Source organism: Streptopelia decaocto, assembly GCF_964273445.1.
Source record: "Streptopelia decaocto genome assembly, chromosome: 5".
Lineage (NCBI taxonomy): Eukaryota > Metazoa > Chordata > Aves > Columbiformes > Columbidae > Streptopelia > Streptopelia decaocto.
In genome coordinates, this window is record NC_138659.1 from 53,881,163 (window position 1) to 53,901,065 (window position 19,903).

Consider the following 19,903-nt stretch of genomic DNA (forward strand, 5'->3'; position numbering starts at 1 on the left):
AAAGACACAGACATTGATACTGATTCTCACAGTTCATCCATAAGCTCTGTAGGGTCCAGGCACTCACATGAGAGCTTAGGCAGTCCTTATTGATATCTCTACATCAGCATTTTGTATACACCATTAAATGGTTAGTAGACTGAATGAATTTATGAGATACATGGGGTGAGGCAGACTGAGCCTAGCAGAATCATATAAGAAGGTCTAAAACATCCAGCCAACCTAATATCTTTTATCCAACAATGGTAAGCAACAAATGCTTTGGAAAAGAGCAGGCAAATCAGTCATCCCTGGTTTTCCTCCCAGTCAGCAGTCCAAGGACTGCCTAAGCTGGAGCTTCCATTAGGACCATCAAAGTGAATAATTGTTGGTACTTTTTTTGTGAATTTGTTTGTTTCTTTCAGAATTAGCTTCTCTCTCTGACAGAATTTCCCTTTGCCATGTTCATAGAGTAGTCGCAAATCTTCTGATCTTAATTAGCCCCCCAGTCAGTACAACTTTTAACAACTGCCTGTTTCCCCAGGTCTGCTGATTGTTCTGGGCATAATCCTGAGATGCCATTCTTTTGCAAAGAGTGTTTGCTGTACCAACACAGAAGTCTGTCCCTAAAGTAAAAGAATTACATGATGGCCCGAAGAAGCCATGTAGCCATCAAGTCACGTTCACACACCTTCTGTTCCATTCCACATCTATTAAAGGCAGTGTTCAGTCTCATAAGGGTCAGATGAAGCAAATGTTCAATTTTCTGTGATGATTAAAAGCAGAAATTTATTATCCTGCCTCAGGGATTACTAGGACAGGAGTGGAGTAGCTAAATCAGTAATAATTTTCCTATCCAGGGAAGGAGGAATACCAAAGTGTTTGTATCATTCACAGTTCATGAAATGTGAATACTAAAATCAGGTATAATCCATCATACCTGCTAGTAGAAGGATTGTGTCCATGACTCTGAAGATTCATGGGATTTCAAATTATACACCTCCAAAAGGAGCAAAAGGGAAGGGCAGGAGTAGACTGACAGATATCAACTTCCCTTGTCCTTTCTGGCCTAGAAATAGTACCTATAGTACCATGTGGCAAAACAGGCACAGTGACCTTGGGGTGATGCACCCTAATCTGCTATATCAGTTGATTAAGGACTTTTTTAGAGAGAGGGTGAATGTCCATGGTCAGTAGTTATGCTACCACATCAGAGAGCAAAATTGTCCCAACACCAGAGCATCATGAGTGATATGCTAGCTCAAGTGTCCAGCTTACAACATCCATCCCCATGACTGCTGGAGGGCCAGTCCTACTGCCCAGACCCTCTTGTCCCCATGCTGCCAGCAGCAGGGCCCACAGAAAAGGAGACAGACATGAACTAGCATTGGCTGGAAATAGTGGTCCTACTCCAGTTAAGGAGTGGGATGAAGTGAATGAGCGTGAGGGTCTACAAATTTTCAAACACCTGCAGGAAAGCAGAGAGGATGCATAACACAGCTTCCCCCATCCCACCACCCTGTCCTGCCACCCCCCCGCTGCCAGGCTCCCTCAGCCACTCGCAAAGAGGCTTTCTGTGCTCAGAGAGGTGAGCTTCCTGCTCACCATCTGCACAGCCCCTTAACCTCTGGGCAGAGGATGTGTGCACCGGGCAGATCACACAGACTATAGATGGAGCAGCCCTATCTAGTCCCAGTGCCACTCCACAGGCCTGAGTTTAGTGGAGAGAAAAAAAAAAAAAAGAGAGAAATAAGGCGAGAAAAAGAGGAGGAGAGTTGAACAGGGGGCAGGACTGTGGGAAGAGCAGAGAAGTAGAGAGGGAAGGAAGAAAGCGGAAAAAAAGGAGGAGAAAGGGGAGGAGATGAAAGGCAAGAGGAGAAGGGAGGACCGGGCGGGGAGGAGGCGAGAGGCCGGGGAGGAGAGGAGGGAGGCAGCTCGGCAGAGGGAAGGGACGGGACTCGGCGCCCCGCGGGCCATGCGCCTCCTGGCTACGGCGCTGGCCGCCCTGCTGGCCACGGCCCTGGCCCCAGGTAAGAGGCACCGCGGGCGCGAAGCGGCTGGCGCCCAGCCCGGGCAGCACCTCCCGGCCGGGACGGGGCAGCCCCCTCGGCCACCTTCGGGACCCCGGGCTCCGCCGCCCACCCCTTCGCGCCGCGGAGCAGGGTCCGGGTCGTTCCCACGCCGCCGGCGCCGGGGAATGGGCTGGGCAGCGGCTCCGAGCCGCGGCAGCGCCCGGGACTCGGACACCAGGAGAGGGGGCTTAGCGAGAAGTTGGAGGTGGGGGGAGGTACCTCCCGGGGGAGTCCGGCAGCACGGCCAGGAGCGGGTACTCCCGCCGCCCCCCGCCTCGGGCAGGTCCCTCACCCCGCTCTGCCACCGCCTTTCCCGGCTTTTGCAAAGCTACCTGACCCACAACTGTGCTTTCACAAAGAAAACAAACAAACAAAGAAGTCCCACCAAAACAAACAGAAAAACCTTCCCATGCAGAAGTTTACAAAAGTATTTCCTCTGCTGCCTTCTGCAAGAGGCAGGAAAATATTAAGCTGCACCAAGCAACTGCAGGCGAAGCTGAGGCAGAGAGAGGTTTGGCACTTTATTTCTCAGGTGCCTAAATCTAACAGACATCTAGTAGGAAGCAAACCAGTTGGTCATATGTAAAAAACCTCTGTTCAAGACCTTATGCCTCCCAATCGAAAGCTGCATTGGCCAGCATTGCATCCTAAACCTGCAAAATGGACACAGAGTCTGGATCTGAACTCCAAGGTGCATTGAGGGTTAGGGGGTGGGGAAGTCTTGCTCATTCAGGGTTAATGAAAGAGATCTCCACCTCAAAAGGGCAGGAGGTGGTGGAGACAGAGGTTCGGTTCAAGTCCATCTTCAATCACTGCAGAAGCTTTCTTGAAGGAGGACTTTCTGACTTGTGACCTGTTCAACTGAAAACAGCTGGTTGCTTTTGGTGATCTTGCTAGTCAGCTTATAATTATTTTTATTTAAACAAAGAACTTCGCTTCTTCCTGGCTCATCTGTTCTTCTTACTTTTTAATTGTTGAAAAGTCAAATTAAAACAGGCTTTGACAGTAACATTGTTTCACAGAACAAACTACAATGGGGATAAAAACCATCTCATATGCTTCTGGTCATGTAAATCTGAGATCAGAAGGAAACTACTCTGATGGCATGCCTCTCTAGTCCCTTAGCTATCAGCCGGGGCTGAGGAAAAAGTTGTCTCAGCCCTGAAGGGTAGTTTGCAGACTTTGCCCACCAGTGTCCATGGGGGAAGGAAGAGGAGCCTGTATGTAACGCTAAACCTGGATCGTGAGTAGTAGTGCACAGGAGCAATTCCACGTGTGAAGTATCTGCACCGAAGCAGCTGGGATTCTTCCACAAAAACACAGCTACACTGAATCTGCCCACTAAACCTGAGGGCCCAATAGTGAGTGTGAGTCCTTTGCTGCTGTTCTAGCACAGACAGAGGGGACAGCCCTGGCATATAAAGCTTTCTAATTGCTAAAAGTATGATTTGTTACTCTTGACAGTTCCGTGAAAGAGTTTTGCTATGTAACGTGGCAGACAAAGTCCAAACCTAGCTAATAATTGGAATTGAAGTGATGTAAGCAGAACTGGACTGCTTTCAGAACAGGATTTAGTCAGCAGTAACCTTCAGGTTACTTACTCCCAATAGGCTAGTGAGACATGCAGGTGGAGGGTACCAAAGAAACAATCAGCTAAAACACCGGAATGGGGGCAAGTGAGGTGGTTGCAAATAGAAGTGAGAGACATGTTTGGCGATTAAGTACACTACAAAAGAACCCTCATCTTTGACTCACTCTCCTCCCTTTTTCTACAAATAGTTTCCCTTTCCAAGCAGAAGGAAGACAAACTCTTGTGATGTGCTCCACCTGAGCAGTTATACCATGCTATCTATACTGAGAAGGCAGGAGAAGAAAACCAGTGATTACTCACTTTACTCAGCAATGTGAAGTCTAGAAATTCAGTGCTCTGTTGGCACACAAGCCTGCTCTCAAGTTGTGGAGGAGTCCCCTGTCTTGGCAAGGAACACATTACAAGGGTAAAGCTCACACTGTGGGCTGATCCAGCTCTTGCTAAAGACAGGAGGATCATTTCCTCTAGTGTCTGGGTGCTCTGAATGAGGCTTCTCCTTTCCACATAAGAGGTGAATGACCTCTTTCCTCCAAAATCCATCACTGTTCCTACTCCAATGGCAGCAAGAGGATAGAGTCATACAGGCACTTTTTTTCTGTTTTAAATAAAGCACCACATGACCCTGTTCAACTTGAGATAAGACCATGGTAAAAGCATCAGGACATTTCCAAAGCTCTCCTCATTGCTGCATTTGTACAACCACACCAATAGGAGCCACAAAAGGAAGATCAGGAGATGGGCTCCCACTGATCAGACAAACCTTCAAGCAACTGGCCCTCTAAAGTAAATGAGCTTTCCAACATGAAGGAGGCAAAATTTGATATTTCCTTATAAAAAGTCCCCAGGGGAAAACCAGAAGCCCTAGGTATAAAATACCAATGTTTGTATGAGTATAAACATCTAGAAAGGGATCAGAGGCTCCACGTACAATGCTGCTTTATCTTCTTGCAGAGGCTTCCATCATCACCATATCTGAGTTCCTCTGTATTTTCTCTTGGGTACTTTTTGGCACTATAATCTGCCTAGTTCTGAGTTAAGCAATGCTTCTTTTGCCTTTTATTTTGGGACTCTATTCCACAATTAATCCTAGCCAGCTTTTTTCAAAAAAGAAGCTCACATGTCAGGAAAATGACATAATTGTTTTTCTTTACAGTTTTCACAATGTGCATAATTTCAGTAGAAAAACTTTGTTTTTCATTTAACCAAACCACATTTTTACAAATAATTTAATAAACTTTTATAGCCTAAGTAATTATGAGATTCTCCAAAAGTACTGAAATTCTTAAACTTATTCCTTATTTTCTGAGCTCAAAACCTCAAAAATTTATTCTTATTTCAGTGGCAGAGGAAACCATCCTATCTTCACATCTGCCTGTAAAGCACCGAGTTCAGATAGCTCCAGCAAGTAAAGTTTCATGCTTGGAAAGCTTTTGGTGGTATTCCGCCCTAATTTTAAATTTCAACATCCTGTTCTACTTGTGTGCTTTCTACAATCCAAAATAATATCTATCTTTGGCACTTAGAGGAATTGCACACAGCAACATCATGCACGGATAATTATATAAATAATCTAGGCCATACTTAACTGTCTTTTCTTAAAGAAATAATAATTTTAAAAAGCCTTTCTTTATACAATTTATTTTCTTCCTCATAAATAAAAGTAATGTCTGCTTGGAAAAAATACCTCTCAATAGAGCTTTCTATTGAAATGATTTTAAACAATTTTTTTACTATTAATTTTCAGAGGGCTCTTCTTAAACAGAGGCAATGTAATTTCTTTAAGTCAGTGGATTTACTTTAAATAAGGTGATTCAATTCACCACTCCAATTCATGGCTTCACTGGGGCATAAAACCAGTGCCTCTGCCTCCAACAGTCCTTCAGAAATAGAATGGAAATGCTTTACTTGCTTATTTTGAAGATAAATATATGTTTGTGTTTCAGGAGCTGATGTCAGATGAGTTTCTGCCAAAACGCTCATCCCCTTTGTTAAAAAGTTCCTAGCTGATGTGCTAGAAAAGTCTCCAGAAATAAAAAAAAAAAAATCATTCTTCCAGAGTTGCAATTCTCATTAGTATTTGACTACAGCATATTCACATAACAAGAAGCTTAATATTCACATTTTAGAGGACATTCCATACTTCACAGAGTGTGTGGCAGGGAGTGCTTGCTTGCTGTTGAAATACGGTTCTCTCTCTAGTGGATGCCATCAGAGTGGTAGATTACACATCACAAGTCATTTAGGGAACACATTGACACAATATACCGTTGGTCAAAAATAGATCAGTCTCTGATATGACTAATAAGAACATTCTTAGTGTACATTAGGAAGGAAATAAAATGAGTGTTGATTCCCATGCCTCAAAAATCAGTCCAGTATAAATCAGGTCAGGAAAGAAGAATCTACCTTTAGTGAACAGCTATGAACTTCTTTTAACCTTCACCTTTATTGGCTAATGTTAGAAATAAAGGAGAGAGACAAACAACTGGTCTAAACTAGGTTCATGATGAAGAACAGAAGAACAAGAGTCAGAAATCAATGAAAAAAATGTAATAATAATTTGTCCCAATATTATCTTGTGTTGTATTTTGTCATACTAATAATGTCAGATTAAACTGAAGTTGTAGCCAAAAGGATTAATCTGACAGATTTAACCCAGAGTTGAGATGACTATGTAGTTATGGCTGGGAGCATGTTATTTAAAAGAGAGCACAAAGAGAACTGTAAAGTGAAGAGCTGGTTACAGGCATGTAGGGAGGTAAGTAGTCTTTCAGTGATCTTCTAGGGAAGGATATCAAATTAGCATAAGATTGGTATAGCACGCAGGAAAAACTGAGGATCAAGTAACAACAGAAAAAGTAATAGAATTTATTAAAGCTAAGTCATGTATTTAGGGATTAATAAGAATTTATTTGATGCACTAGGAACTGAACTGCAAGTGACAAAGAATGGAAAACACCCAAAGTATATTATTTCATTATGAACTGACATATAATCACATATTAAAATATCATGAAAAAGGACAACGTAATTCTGGGATATACCAGGCAAGGATATTTCTGTTCAAATCTGGGAAGTACTGTGACTATTTCACAGGTACCAGTCTATAATTCTTGTCTCCCACATAAAAACAAATTTAAAAAAAAATTACAACCAAACCCACAATTTAATTTGTAACAAATGCAGAGAAGGGCTACTAATGTGAATAGGGAAGTGGAGATGCTACTAGAGACTAACCAAGCTTGGCTTCTTTAGCTCAGCAAAGAATGAGGCACCATATAATTGCTTTCTATATGGAGTCAGGAAGTAAGCAGTAGAGAAGAAAACACTATTTAAAGTTGGCACAAGAACAAATGGGCATAAACTAGCTATTGAAACAATTTAGCAAGGACGCAAGTCATCGGAAGAGCTGGTCATGGAACAGCTTTCCAAAAGACAACCATGGCTTTTGCTCCGAGGTGGCTTTAGATAACGATTGTTCAGACTTACAAAAGATTATGTGACATTGAGCCTACGACTACAGCAAGGTGTCTGCTTCAGCCCTAGCTTGTTAATTAGTGTAAGCATGAATACTACAGGAGACTCAGTGAAGGAGGACATTGTAACATCTTTAATGTTCACATATAGACAGGAGGTGTCAGGCTCTAAAAGCTCATTAAATTGCTGCACTGAATGGATGCCATCAATTTACCTGCTATGGACCTGTGTGCTCAGACAGATTATGGTGTCGTTGTGCCAGCATGGTGAATTCTTACCAGCTTCTCTTTCCTTTGCAGATGTTTGTGAAGCTTTAAATGTGACAGTCTCTCCAGGACCAACAGTGCGATACTCTGAGGGAGATAATGCGACTCTTTACTGCCACATCTCTCAAAAGAGAAAGACAGACAACTTGCTGGCTGTGCGGTGGGTCTTTGCTGCATCACCTACTCAGGAGTATCTGATGATCAAAATGACAAAGTTTGGGTCTGTCCAGTATTATGGAAATTATACTCATCATTTCCACAAGCAGAGACTTCATCTTCTTAAAGAGAAACATGGAACATTGTACAAATTTCTTATTCTAAGCCTCCAGCAAACAGATCAAGGGCATTACATATGCAAAGTCCAGGAAATTGGCAAACACAGGAATAAGTGGACAGCATGGTCAAATGGCACAGCAGCTACTGAAATAAGAGGTGAGAGACTAACAATTTTGATACTATGATTTTTTTTTGGTCCCATGATCCCTTTTTTCTTTTCTTACAAGTTCATTCTAAACACATTTTAAGTTAGATTACTTTTAGGTGTTATCTGTGGATACAAGAAAACCTATTCATCAACTTCTTTACTTACATATTACAATTTAGATGTTACTCAGCCTATAATAAAATGAGTGAGAAGTGAGAAGATTGGTAGATTTGTAGGAGGTCGTTATTTCTTTTCCCTTTTACCAGAATCGCAGTAATTAAAACTCCTTTACATTCAGCTAGTGTGAGTAAACAAATGCCATTATTATTAAAATACAAAGAGACAGAAATAGAGAGAAATTGACTTATTTTCTGAAGAATACACAGTGGGTCAGCCAGAAATAGAAACATTGTATTTTAGATTTATATTTTTCCTCTCAGTGTTTTCATTGCTTTTAAGTCTAGCAGCAGCTGGTATGTAGCATTTCTAGTATCACTTCTGTACTTTTGTTTATACCACTTGTAGCCAGAAAGCAGAGCTAGAAAAGCAGTAACCAGCTGGTATTGAACTTCAGATAAAGAAATTACCACCAATGAGCGAGGCTTTTGAACCAGTATGAAAATGAGCCATCTCTTTTAGGATGGGTCAGCTCAAATCTAACACTGCCACTACACCCACACTTTCAGAGATGGGTGAGATAGGATTTAGAGAACAGAATCCTTTGAAGAAGTGGTTGAGCTCAGCAGTTGTGCTGTTAATGTTAGCTGGCAAACTAACTCCCTGCTTATGGCTTTATAAACAGAAAAGTTAGTTTCCCATCAGGACAACTCTAAAGATAATACTAAAAATCAAGTATGACTGCTTGGTCTGTGGGTCTGAAAATTCAAGAGGCTCATCCAGCAATTGCAGAAAAGCTTGTAGGAAGAGACTGTACTTCATAAAGTTTCTGCCATTCCTTCTCATGCTAAATTTATCACTGTGTTTAGACCACAAAGGTTATTCCTGTAGCTGGGAAACCCTGGTCCCACTTAGCTACCTTGTCTTTTGGCAAACGTGACCCTAGCTCTCCTCTGAATGCAATTTTCTTCGGAGGGAGCTCCACCTACTACAGGCATTTTCAAGATGGATTTGAACATGTTTATGCAGTCTTGATGCAAAACACATTCCCTCAATGCCAGCTTCACTGGTGTAATTCAGGTTTCTGTATTATTTTTCTATTATAAACACACTAGGGAGAGAAATGTGACAGTAAAAAATAATCTGAGTGTATGATCTCCTGTGGATAGCTCTCATGTATCACAAGCTTTCACTTTCATCTATCAGAATTTTGAGAATGATGTGAAAAAATATAGTATAACAAGAGAGAAAGATCAGCTTCACATTGACCAGTAATGTTTACATTTGTCTTGAGAGATCATGGCATTAACATACTGTAATTAGCTGATTATTACTAGGAATGATGAAAGACACTGATGATCCAAAGTTGAAGTTCTGTTTGGGTTAGTAGTAAAGACCATGGATCAACTTTTAAACAGCAACAAGAAAATCCTAGTCTAAACTATTTGGTCTTATTGGGCATGCAAAACTTGCCTGGAAATCTTGTAGGACATTCATATGGGATTTTTTCTGTTTCCTGGTTGCAGACAGTCAGAAATATAAGTAATGACAGAGCAGGACCCAGGCCCAAATAGGAACCCCAGCCCCTTACCTGTCTCCACCAGGGAAATGCCCACCCCTCCAGCACTCAGGCCCCAGATTTATACATCAGCCATGCTTGTTTTGCACAGAAGACCACAAAACTGGGACTTAAAATAAAATTTCATTGAAGTTCATTAAACTCTTAAATACAAATCACCAGAGCAATAAGCACCATGGGTCAGAAATGTAAATCTGCAACCAAATATCATCTGTAATCCATGATCTTATATCTTAAAGGAAACAAAAGCCTACATGATTATACTATTAACTAGTCTGCACCCTTTTGAACCCATGGGCTGATTTTAATGAGATAATAGTCTTAAAGAGATTAATGTACAAGTAATGTGAAATTAGCTGGGGGTAGGGAGAGAACTTCCTCCTTGGAGGAAAGTTATAAGAACAAAAAAGTTAATTGTTGTTCTTGAGCTGCTATGTGCCCAGTAACCTTCCACATCACAGTTAGTAGCTGGGGCTCCTGGACATACCACAGAGGAAGGAGTCCAGTCCTAAGGTTGTTGTGGACAGGGGAGCCATTTAGGTGTGGAACACAGAATACATTAGTTTCACAGCTCAAAGAACAGTTTCTCATTTGATTTTTGTTACTGTTTTCACTCCTTTGTTTTTTAAAAAGGGAGGACTAAAACCACTAGAGCCTATCTCCTGAACTCAACCATCTTAATCTCTGAAGGGCATTAAGTTTTACAAGCACTGACCCCATGTTGAGTAGCTGGATCCAAGACACAGTGGTTAGCCTTGTAACCACACAGGGTTATGAAATGAAACTTTATTGCATACATGATTTAGTCCTACAGACTTCAGGCATTAGGTTGCTTCATGCTCAGCAGTCATTTTTCCCTGCTGTTCCTGTGCTTGGCTAGGAATTGGCTCTCCTCCTCCTCTCCCTATCTCTTCTTCCTTCACCCCTCTAGATTCAGCTGAAAGGAGAGATTCAGTCTCTGTCAAGAAAGAGGACTGAGCATCCCAACAGCCCTAATCTCTTACCAAAAACTGATGTGAGGAGGGAAAGTCAAGGCTCTCATGTCAGCCTACAGAGAACAAGTGGTTGAAATGTTGTGCCAGGAGAGAAGAGGAGGAGAGGCTGAGAGTAACTACCAGGTGTCATTACTCTCTGTTATTACTCAAAAAGAACTCAAATGGGTGTCTTGCAGGCCTACAAGCCCAGCTAGGAGGCTGCCATACAATCACAGAGTCTCCTAGAGAAGAATTTCTGAGGATAACTTGAGGGAAGGGAGTTAGAGAAGGCCAGGTCTGGTGTCAAGAGACAGAGAGAAGCAGTGAAGGAGGAGAGTGCTGTTACAGCTGTAGGCTTACACTATTCTGACCCTTCTCTCCAGATCCTTTGCACCAGACCTGATAGCTGTCTCCAAGAGTAGTACACTGGAAGACAGAATGGATAACAAGTAATGTGTTTCTTCCATGAAGGACTTGCAAAATAGACGAATAGATGTACCCAAGGAGTGCAGAACAAGCAGCATGCTTGTGGAAGAAAAAACCCAAAAATACGGAGGGAGAAAATCAAATGGAGAATTTTCATTTCATAGGGCAGGTCAGCTGTTTATAGAGTGTTTTCTCATTCACTGAATGACGGAATTTCTTAAATGCCCACAGTGAAACATAGGGATTTGTCAGAAGTGCTTGGAAAGGGAATGACATGTTCCAGGTAAATGGCAGCAGAAGAAAAAACAAAATAAAATACTGTTAGACTGCCTGTCATACTCTTTCTCACAAAAAGAAGCCACTCTGCATCCTTCATAGCTGCTCAAGCTATTGCTAATTATAACACAGAAACATGCCATTGCTCTTCCTAGCTAAAGTGTGGGGTTCAGATCTATTTAGTTACTGCCAAGAAGGAAAACTGCAACTTTTCAGTCCAGCCTTTAAACACTATTTTTCTCCCTGATATTTAGTATGATTTATGAACACAGAATCAGAGTAGGGATTTGAGACTCATGAGTTCATCTTTCTCACGCTGTCTGGTCAGCTGTATTGCTTCTCTCTGCTTCAAACATAACCTGAAGCAGAAGAGGAAACCTGAGGCCAGGGAGGAAGGCAGGCCCACCCAGAGACTGACCACACCAACAATATGCTCTGCAGGATGCGAGGCAGCCACCCCCATTGTGGCCCCCTCATAAGAGCATTTATTCCAATTCTAAATCCAGAGTAAAGATACTAAAAGACATCTGAAAAATGACATATCTTTAAATGCGATAGCAACTTTTACTGCTAAAAGTCTCTTTACAGGAAACAAAGGACTGCTGTAGCTAACATTCAGTTATTGCACTGCAAGTTTACAAGACTTACTACACATGGGAGGGATGGCAACTCTTTTCAAAGTGGTGATAAAGTCTCCGATTTCCCCAATGGTAACACTTGGACTTTTCAAGGAAAATTTTTTCCAAGCACATTTTGTACTTTATATTATGATCAGTTACATTTTTTATTGCAAAGGGATTTACTTAGATTACAGTTAGGTCCAGGACACAACAAAAGAAACAATACAAATTGCCTGAAGCATTTGGATATTTAAACTGTACTGCCTGTGCTTTGTCAAATAAGGTAACAGTACTCAAACAAGTCACAGTTGCTGTCTTGTCTAACATTTTGTTCCAGCTAATGTGTCTGCAGTTATGCCTGAATTCAAAATAGTGTCTTTATGATAAAGTACCAGGCAAATTTGTGCAACTGTGCACATCAAGTAGATGCAGAAATAGCCTTTAGGTCTCTTTTTTTATTTACACAGGAAGAAGAGGTCACTATATAGGATGAGTTTCCAGAGGCAAAATGGTCATGGTGCTTCTGCAAAATCTGATTTGCTTTTGAAGTAGAAAAAACCTGGGGCAGTACAGTACATAGCCTTTGTTAGCACCAAGCATAGCACTATTCAAAGAAAAAAACCTTATCAGATGACAGGTGGGTCTGTAGAATCTGCTGCTATTAACTTATATGCAGATTTTGTTATTTGCTGGCAAATTTGCAGGTGTGAATTTATGTAGGCCATTAAGAAGTTGCAAGTGCATTTTCTTGCAATGCAAATTTATACAGATACACATACTGGAGTTCTGGAAAAACAATTGAGTTACAGGCTACAGTTCCTTAATGTGCAATTAAGGTAGTTTAAAGTTTAGCTACATATCTGGCTTCTCCTTTTGGGACAGAATACGTTTCTTCAGAAGGGGAGCCCAATCTGATGGGGATGTAGTCCTTATGGTCTCCCATTCATGGACTTATGCATCAACTACAGCAACTTTGTAGTGTTTTCAGAAGGCCCAGCTGAAATTTGAATGGTTGCAGTTTGTCCCTTTAGAGGTAGTGAATACAATATATCAAATAGGATTTATGAAAAGGCTGCTGTTAAATCTTGGTAGTAACAACAAGGGAAAGCCTTGCCCTGATGTTGCCAAGAAATGTCTCCTCCTCTAGTCATGCAACATCTTCCTTCTAAGTTAAGGTGAACCTTTACCTCTTCCCCCATGTTTTTATCAAATGCATCTGTTCTTTTCCTGGGCTTGTGTGGTCACTGTTAGCATAAAATCAAGTTAGTGATCACCATTATAGTATGGAATACATCAGAAAACAGGTTTTTTGGAGTGGGGCAAAAGGAAATCAGAAAGATGGTTCTCCCTCTGCCTTCCTATCAGAAAACTCAAAATAGTGAATGGTCTCTGAACAACATGCAGCACTTCCAAAACACCATTTACAGTTGGGTAAGCCCTCGAACCCCCTATGCAAGGTACTGCACATCTCTTTGGAAGAGCGATAGGAGTTTCAAATGGTTTACAGTCCAAGAGAATGGACTACATGTGGGAGGACCTAAACAGAAAATTAGGCAGCCCAATTATAATCCTAGAGACATGGACAAACAAGTGAGATGGTCACAACAGTCTGTCTTCTTAGGAAATGTATGTGTCAGAGTTTCCCATAGAACAGAATCTGAGGTCTATTAAATATTAGCCACATGTGACATTTTCTAATGGTAAAAATGTTGCAAGATACAGGAATGCAAGATCACGCCCCCACCCCCAAATGAATAAAAGCCTTTTTTTTCAGGGAAGGTATTCTAAAATATTTGCCAAAAATTCACATGTAGTGCTTTCATGAAACAAATGAGCAGTTTTGTTAAAATAATAAATATGAGCTTCCCATCACAACTAAACAGAAGATTTCATTAGTCCTGAAAGAAGTTCCATATCCACTGAGTTAGCCCTACACCTCACATCCCTGTAGAACACTCCATAACAAATTATCTTTCCAGTAAGGAGGAGATTCAGACCTCATTGTCAATCTGGGGGACATTGGACTCCTAATCCATTGTCATGATTGTTAGCAGAAGAAAAAAAAAAAATAATGGATTATCATAAGTGAGATCATCTAATCTGATGTAATCAAAAAATGTCAGCATGCATACATAATCTCACTGAGGAAAGTAGAGAGTGTTTTCACCAGTGATCCAGCAGTCAGAGCATTTGGATTCTAACACTAGGCTGTACAGCTGTTATGACATTGACATTCATCCATTTGTCCAGGGCTCTGTAGCCTGCTCCTCTTCCTGACACAGAGAGTACAGTTCTGCGAAAAACCTGCAGCTATTTTCCCTCCTGTGTGATTTAGAACAGTCATTCAGTCAGCACTTCTTCTGGGATATAACAGGGAGCTGGTATAACTTATGGTCATACAGTCTTCCTTGTCGGGGAAAAAACAAACAAACAACAAAAAACCCCACCCATAGACAGGGGAATTACTTAGCTGAGAATTTAAACTATTCTACACTCAACAGTCCATGGCCACTGATACAGAGGTAACAGAGCAGTTTACATTAATTAGGATGTTCAGGCTACTCTGTTCCTACACCTAAGACAGCACAAATACAGGCTGGGTAGAGAATGGATTGAGAGAAGCCCTGAGGAGAAGGACATGGGGATGTTGGTTGATGAGAAGCTTAACATGAGCTGGCAATGTGTGCTTGCAGCCCAGAAAGCCAGCCGTATCCTGGGGTGCATCAAAAGGAACATGGCCAGCAAGTCAAGGGAGGCGATTCTGCCCCTCTGCTCTGGTGAGACCCCACCTGCAGTACTGTTTGCAGCTCTGGGGCCCCCAACATAAGAAGGACATGGACATGGACCTCTCCTATGAAAACAAGCTGAGAGATGGGATTTTTCAGCCTGGAAAAGGCTCCAGGAATACCTTATTGTACTTTCAGTACTTAAAGGAGATCCATAAGAAAGATGCAGAAGGACTTTTTAAAAGGGCATGTAGTGATAAGGGGTAATGGCTTTAAACTGAAAGCAAGTAGGTTTAGTTTATATATAAGGAAGAAATTCTTCACCATAAGGGTGGTGAGGCACTGGAACAGGCTGCCCAGAGAAGTTTTGGATGCCCCGTCCCTGGAAGTGTTCAAGGCCAGGTTGGATGGGGCCTTGAGCAACCTGGTTTAGTGAAAGGTGTCCATGCCTGTGGGAGAAGGGTTGGAACCAGATGATCTTTAAGATCCTCTACAACCCAAACCATTCTATGATTCCATGTCACTTAGAATAAGTAGATGCATTCTGCTTCCCAGCTCAGATATGCACTTTCTAAAGCATTTGAACATGCTTCAGGAAGTCTACAGGACAGGAACACTAATGGCAACACTAGAGGTATGAGTTCCTGGTAACTGAGGACACAGAGTCAGAATAAGACCAGCTACATAGAGCATTAATAGCAGCTTTTTTCCTGGGATAATCAGACAATCCCCACAATGCTACCACAGACCTTACAAGCACATGGCCACTCTATTCTAAGGCCTAAGCTCTTCTAAAGTGCATTTCTATTCTCTCACTGTACTTCACTGCATTTAACTTTCGATTGAAAAACCACACATTGCATCTTCCCAGAATAAGATGACAACAGGGAGGCAAACTCACAAGCCATACAGTGCTTGTGAGGGGTGCCAAGCCAGATGAGATTTGCTGGAAGGTATTTTTATAATGCTGTTTATAACTGAAGTGTTTCATTGAAAGGTAATTATCCTGTGAGATAAAGCGGGATATCTGTGCACTGAAGTCTAAGGCAGAACTACATTTACTTCAGGAAGTCCCAGCATTTTATGCCACATATTCAATTTTTGTTATGTCTTTTATTTTTTCTTCAGTGATTTCATCAAAATCTTCTGATGATCCTACTTTCAAGAAAAACCATGAAGCCTGGAAGTTTTTTGAAGGTAAAGATACATCATCTAACTGCTACTGGTTGCACTGAACTGAAGTACACCACTAAAGTACTCCAGTCAGGTCCAGTTTTACTAGTTCTTGTGCAAACTCGTGACTTGCCTGAGAAAGCATCCCACAGAGTACAAGGGGTACTGAAGAAAATATCCAGTTTCATGTTCCCATATGTTTGTTATGGTCAATGGGAAAATAACCTATGCTTGGCTAATCATGCAATGCAAATAAGCCCCTTATCCAGGTAGGTGCTGACTCTGTCTGAAGAGGTACCAAGTCCTCCCACTCCAAGTAGCCTTAGAAGCTGCTCACCAGATGTGCTTTGTACTGCAAGAGCAGCCTAAAGATCTCTTGAGTTTCAAGGCAAGCAGCATCTTCTATATGGGTTAGTGAAAAACTGTTCTAGGAGACTGAAATCCAGAATTTGCAGGCAGTTGGGATTCCCTCCTCCTACCCCAATCTGAAGCATCAGCGAAGCACTAGTAGGGAATTTGTAGCCACCCTGCTGTGCTGCGTGCCAGGCAGCAGTGCTCCCTCGCAGGCTGGCCTTGATTCTGTGGGGACACTTACAGTTTAAATCACAATTTACAAACTATTGTTGTACTGTGTAAGGGAAACAAACCACAGGATTGCAGGTCAAGGGGTCTCGTTCCAGCAACGTTATTTTCTACAAGAACACTTAACCTCTAAGGCTTAGTTTCCTCTCTGTGAAGCAGGAAATAAGTCAATATACCTCCCTAAGGACACTTCAAGATATTAATGGGTAGAGCATCCTTAATGTATCCTATTTAAAGTTCTTGTAAAGGCAGAAATAAGTCACTAAATTTTCTTCTTCTTCTGAACAAAATAGTCCATCTTGATCTGCCATGATACAGCTCCTGTCAGCTGCAGTGGGAACGTGTTACAGCACCTGAATAAAAGCTGTAAATGGAGACTGAGACAGTAGATTGAGAAATAATAAAAGAAATATCCAAAAATCTCAAGCCAGTGCTACCACCAGAAGCAGCAATCAGACTTTCTTCTTCCTCAGCTACTCAGTACTCCTTCCACCACCTTTTATTTTTTTTAAACCAGTACATCTGTTTGATGTACTTCCAACTGAAGTTCTTTTATTTTTTGATGGCCCCACTACAAAAAAACAAAAAAGGAGAAAAAAAACCCAAAGAAGCCATCTCCTCCCCCGTGAAAGGAAAGCCCCTTAACTACACCTATTTGCATTTATGGAGACTTCAGCCAGTTTTAAAACTGAGCAGGATACTGTATGGAAGTTTCAAAAAGGTTAAATTACTTCCAAACTGTTACCCTAAGTCTTTTGGGCGATATTCTGTTTAGATCTTGTAGACATAACTTTTTTCTATCCTGTAAGCACTAAATACGCAGCTGCAACACTGACCGTCATCTGTGCTTGGCTTTCAGATCTGTACGTGTATGCAGTCTTTGTGTGTTCAATAGGGATCATCAGCGTCCTCCTTTTTACGCTTGTCATTCTCTGCCAGTCACTCCTGAACAAAAGAAGATCCACAGGTGAGTGAAATGTTATTCTTGCTGACTGCAAGGCCCTTACCAAAGAAGGAGAGTTCAGAAAATGCAGGGAATATAAACATCTTCGTGCCTTGACTTTAATAAAAACAAAATAATATATTGGTAGAAAAGACCATCAAAACTAGAACAAGGGCACTTTGCTCCCTTTGAATAGCTATTTCATTTTAAATTTGCTTTGGACTTCCCAAAATTTTTCAGCTTTACATAAACATAAATTGAAGGTTGTTAGAACTTCTTTCAAAGAAAACCAAGCACTGTTTCATTAAATTGCATTCTGATCAGATCTAGTTAAAATGTTTCAGGAGTGACATTTCTACAGAAAAGTTCAGAGGGGTTTCAAAGCAGTCATCTTCTCATCTGTTTTCTTTTGCCTTTCTGGCTAACTGTCAATTTCTTGGGAAATGAGGTGTTATTAGCACTCCCTCCTTTGTAGCATTCTTTGAAACTAAACCATCACTTTGTCATTCAGATGTGCATTTTCCTAGTAATCTTTCAGGATCAAGGATTACTGTTTTGTTCTTCTCTTCCTCAGGGAGAGAGTTTCTCAGAGAGGCTAAACCTGCACAAAAGCAGACCTATTTAATCTTTGATTAAGTGTTATTCAGATCTGTGGAGCAGCCAGTGAGGCTTTACTTTCATGTCTGTTTAAGAGTAGTTTGAGACCTCACACAAGTTGTGAGGATGAGATACCAGTGTGCTCAGCAGCCGTAAAGTTAGAGGAGAGTGTAAGGGCCACCTCTGAACAGAAGCTTTCAAAAAGAGTTATGTTAGTCATTTGTCCTGTTAATGACAGGAGAGAATTGTTATTTTGCTGCCTCTTCAGCTCTACACATATACCATGAAGGAATGGGTGACTCAGATACACAAGGGAGAAGACATGTAAGCCAAAAATAGATGTATACAGAAGTCCTTGCCTGACCACAAACACATTTCAGGCTGTGGCTTCACCTTCCAACAGTGTTCTCAGTGAAGTAACTCTGATTCTAACTGAGACGAACAACCCTGCTTACCAAGAGGAAGATGCAAGATCAATGTTATTTTTCCTGCCCTGTTAAATGATGACAAAAGTTTTGTGCCAAAGCAGTACCCACACTTAAGTATGTTGGTCATGGTGACTCACCCTGAAGCCACAAGCACTAGACACATCTATGTATCCTGGTTTTTCTTGAGCAGACATTGGGCTAGATTTTGCTTTTGTTTTTAGTAATTTATGTTGGTACAAGCATACAAGCAGCTTGGAGAAAAGGTCTCTTTACATTGAACCAACACCAGTTAAATATAGAAATAATATAGAATACAATAGAGAATAAGCATATATGACAGAGAAAAAGTAATTACTTCTGAGCTGCTAAATCCTTTCTTCACTACCATAATATCTGAATAATTACAGGTTTCGCCATTTTTTTAATGCAGATTTTGAATATTATGCAGTAAACACTAGCAGCATTAAACTTCTGGATTCATGGAAATATAACAGAGTAAAGCTTTGCATACAGGCACTCAGTGTACAAGGGTAAGATTTTCAGGCAGGTCTTTCAGTGAGGACCACATGATCAGAGTATTTTCCAGAGCCACATTAATTGTCTCAGCATCCAGTCAAGCATCAGGAAATTAAAATTTCCCTACCAGCCCCATTTTGCTTTTTCTCCCCACAGTCTCTGGGCCATGGCAGCAGGCTCAGACCTGAGCCTCTGCCCAGAGGAGTAGCAGTTCCCTGGAAGGTGCTGTTTACACTCAGTCATATGGCCATAAAAGCACAAAGAGCTCCCTCAGCGCTCCTCTAGCCCCTCTAGAGGCACCTTCCAGGGACTAGGGTCTGACCACAAGATACCCACTCTGTCAGCCAACAGCACTGCTCTCTCAGACTGTTAGAATAAAACATTGCTCTTCAAAAATCATTCTTACCTCCTCTCCATCCTTGGCACTCTGTACCTCCATCCTGGGCTGGACTAGGCAGATGTTAGTATTCCCATGAAAAGCACCTGCAGCAAGATCATGAAGTCCATCCTTCCTTGAGGACATGATTAAAGACAGGGACAGCAAAGCATTCGTCCCTCTACATAACCACAAGCTTCCAGGCAGACTCTAGGTACAGCTTCCTTGACTTTCAGTGAGGTGGTTGCCACAACGTCTTCCCCAGAGGTCCTCAAGTGAACCCTGGCTCTGCTCTTCCCCTTAAAACCAAGTCAGTGGCCCAGAACAACCAAAACTATCACCTCACCTTGCTGGAAAAATTTCCATCAGGGCTTCTCCCTGAATTTCTCCAGTCACCCTACTACAGGAACACCAACAGCTTCCTCCACCCTCCCACAACTCCAGCTTCCTCCTTCAGCTCCTCAGCCTTAGCACCACAAGTAGGATCATCTAATCTGATTTGATCTGCCCCGCCCCACCCCACCCAGCAACAACCCAACCCCACACAAAGAGTGGAGGCAGACACCCAAGTAAGTGTGTGAAGAGGAAGGGGAAAACTGCCCAGCCCTGTACAAGAACAGCCCAGCCTAGGACAAATTGCAGCTCATACCTGAATGAAAAGTTGGGATTATCTGTAGACAAAGATGGGGATGATCCCTCTGGGGTGTCTGTCTGCCTCAGGGCTCTGACATGAGAAGGGTAATATTGAACCCAATTCCTCA

General features: G+C 41.8%; 1 protein-coding gene across 1 annotated transcript in view; it reads left to right on the plus strand.

Moving 5' to 3' along the window:
* Positions 1-1,893: 1,893 nt before the first annotated feature.
* Positions 1,894-19,903, plus strand: part of VSTM4 (V-set and transmembrane domain containing 4) — a 36,534-nt gene continuing 18,524 nt past the window's right edge. The window contains exons 1-4 of the mRNA XM_082053579.1: positions 1,894-2,009; positions 7,419-7,817; positions 15,656-15,724; positions 17,142-17,249. Coding sequence (XP_081909705.1) covers positions 1,955-2,009; positions 7,419-7,817; positions 15,656-15,724; positions 17,142-17,249 — 631 coding nt within the window. The 5' untranslated portion in view covers positions 1,894-1,954. The remainder of the gene's footprint in view (positions 2,010-7,418; positions 7,818-15,655; positions 15,725-17,141; positions 17,250-19,903) is intronic.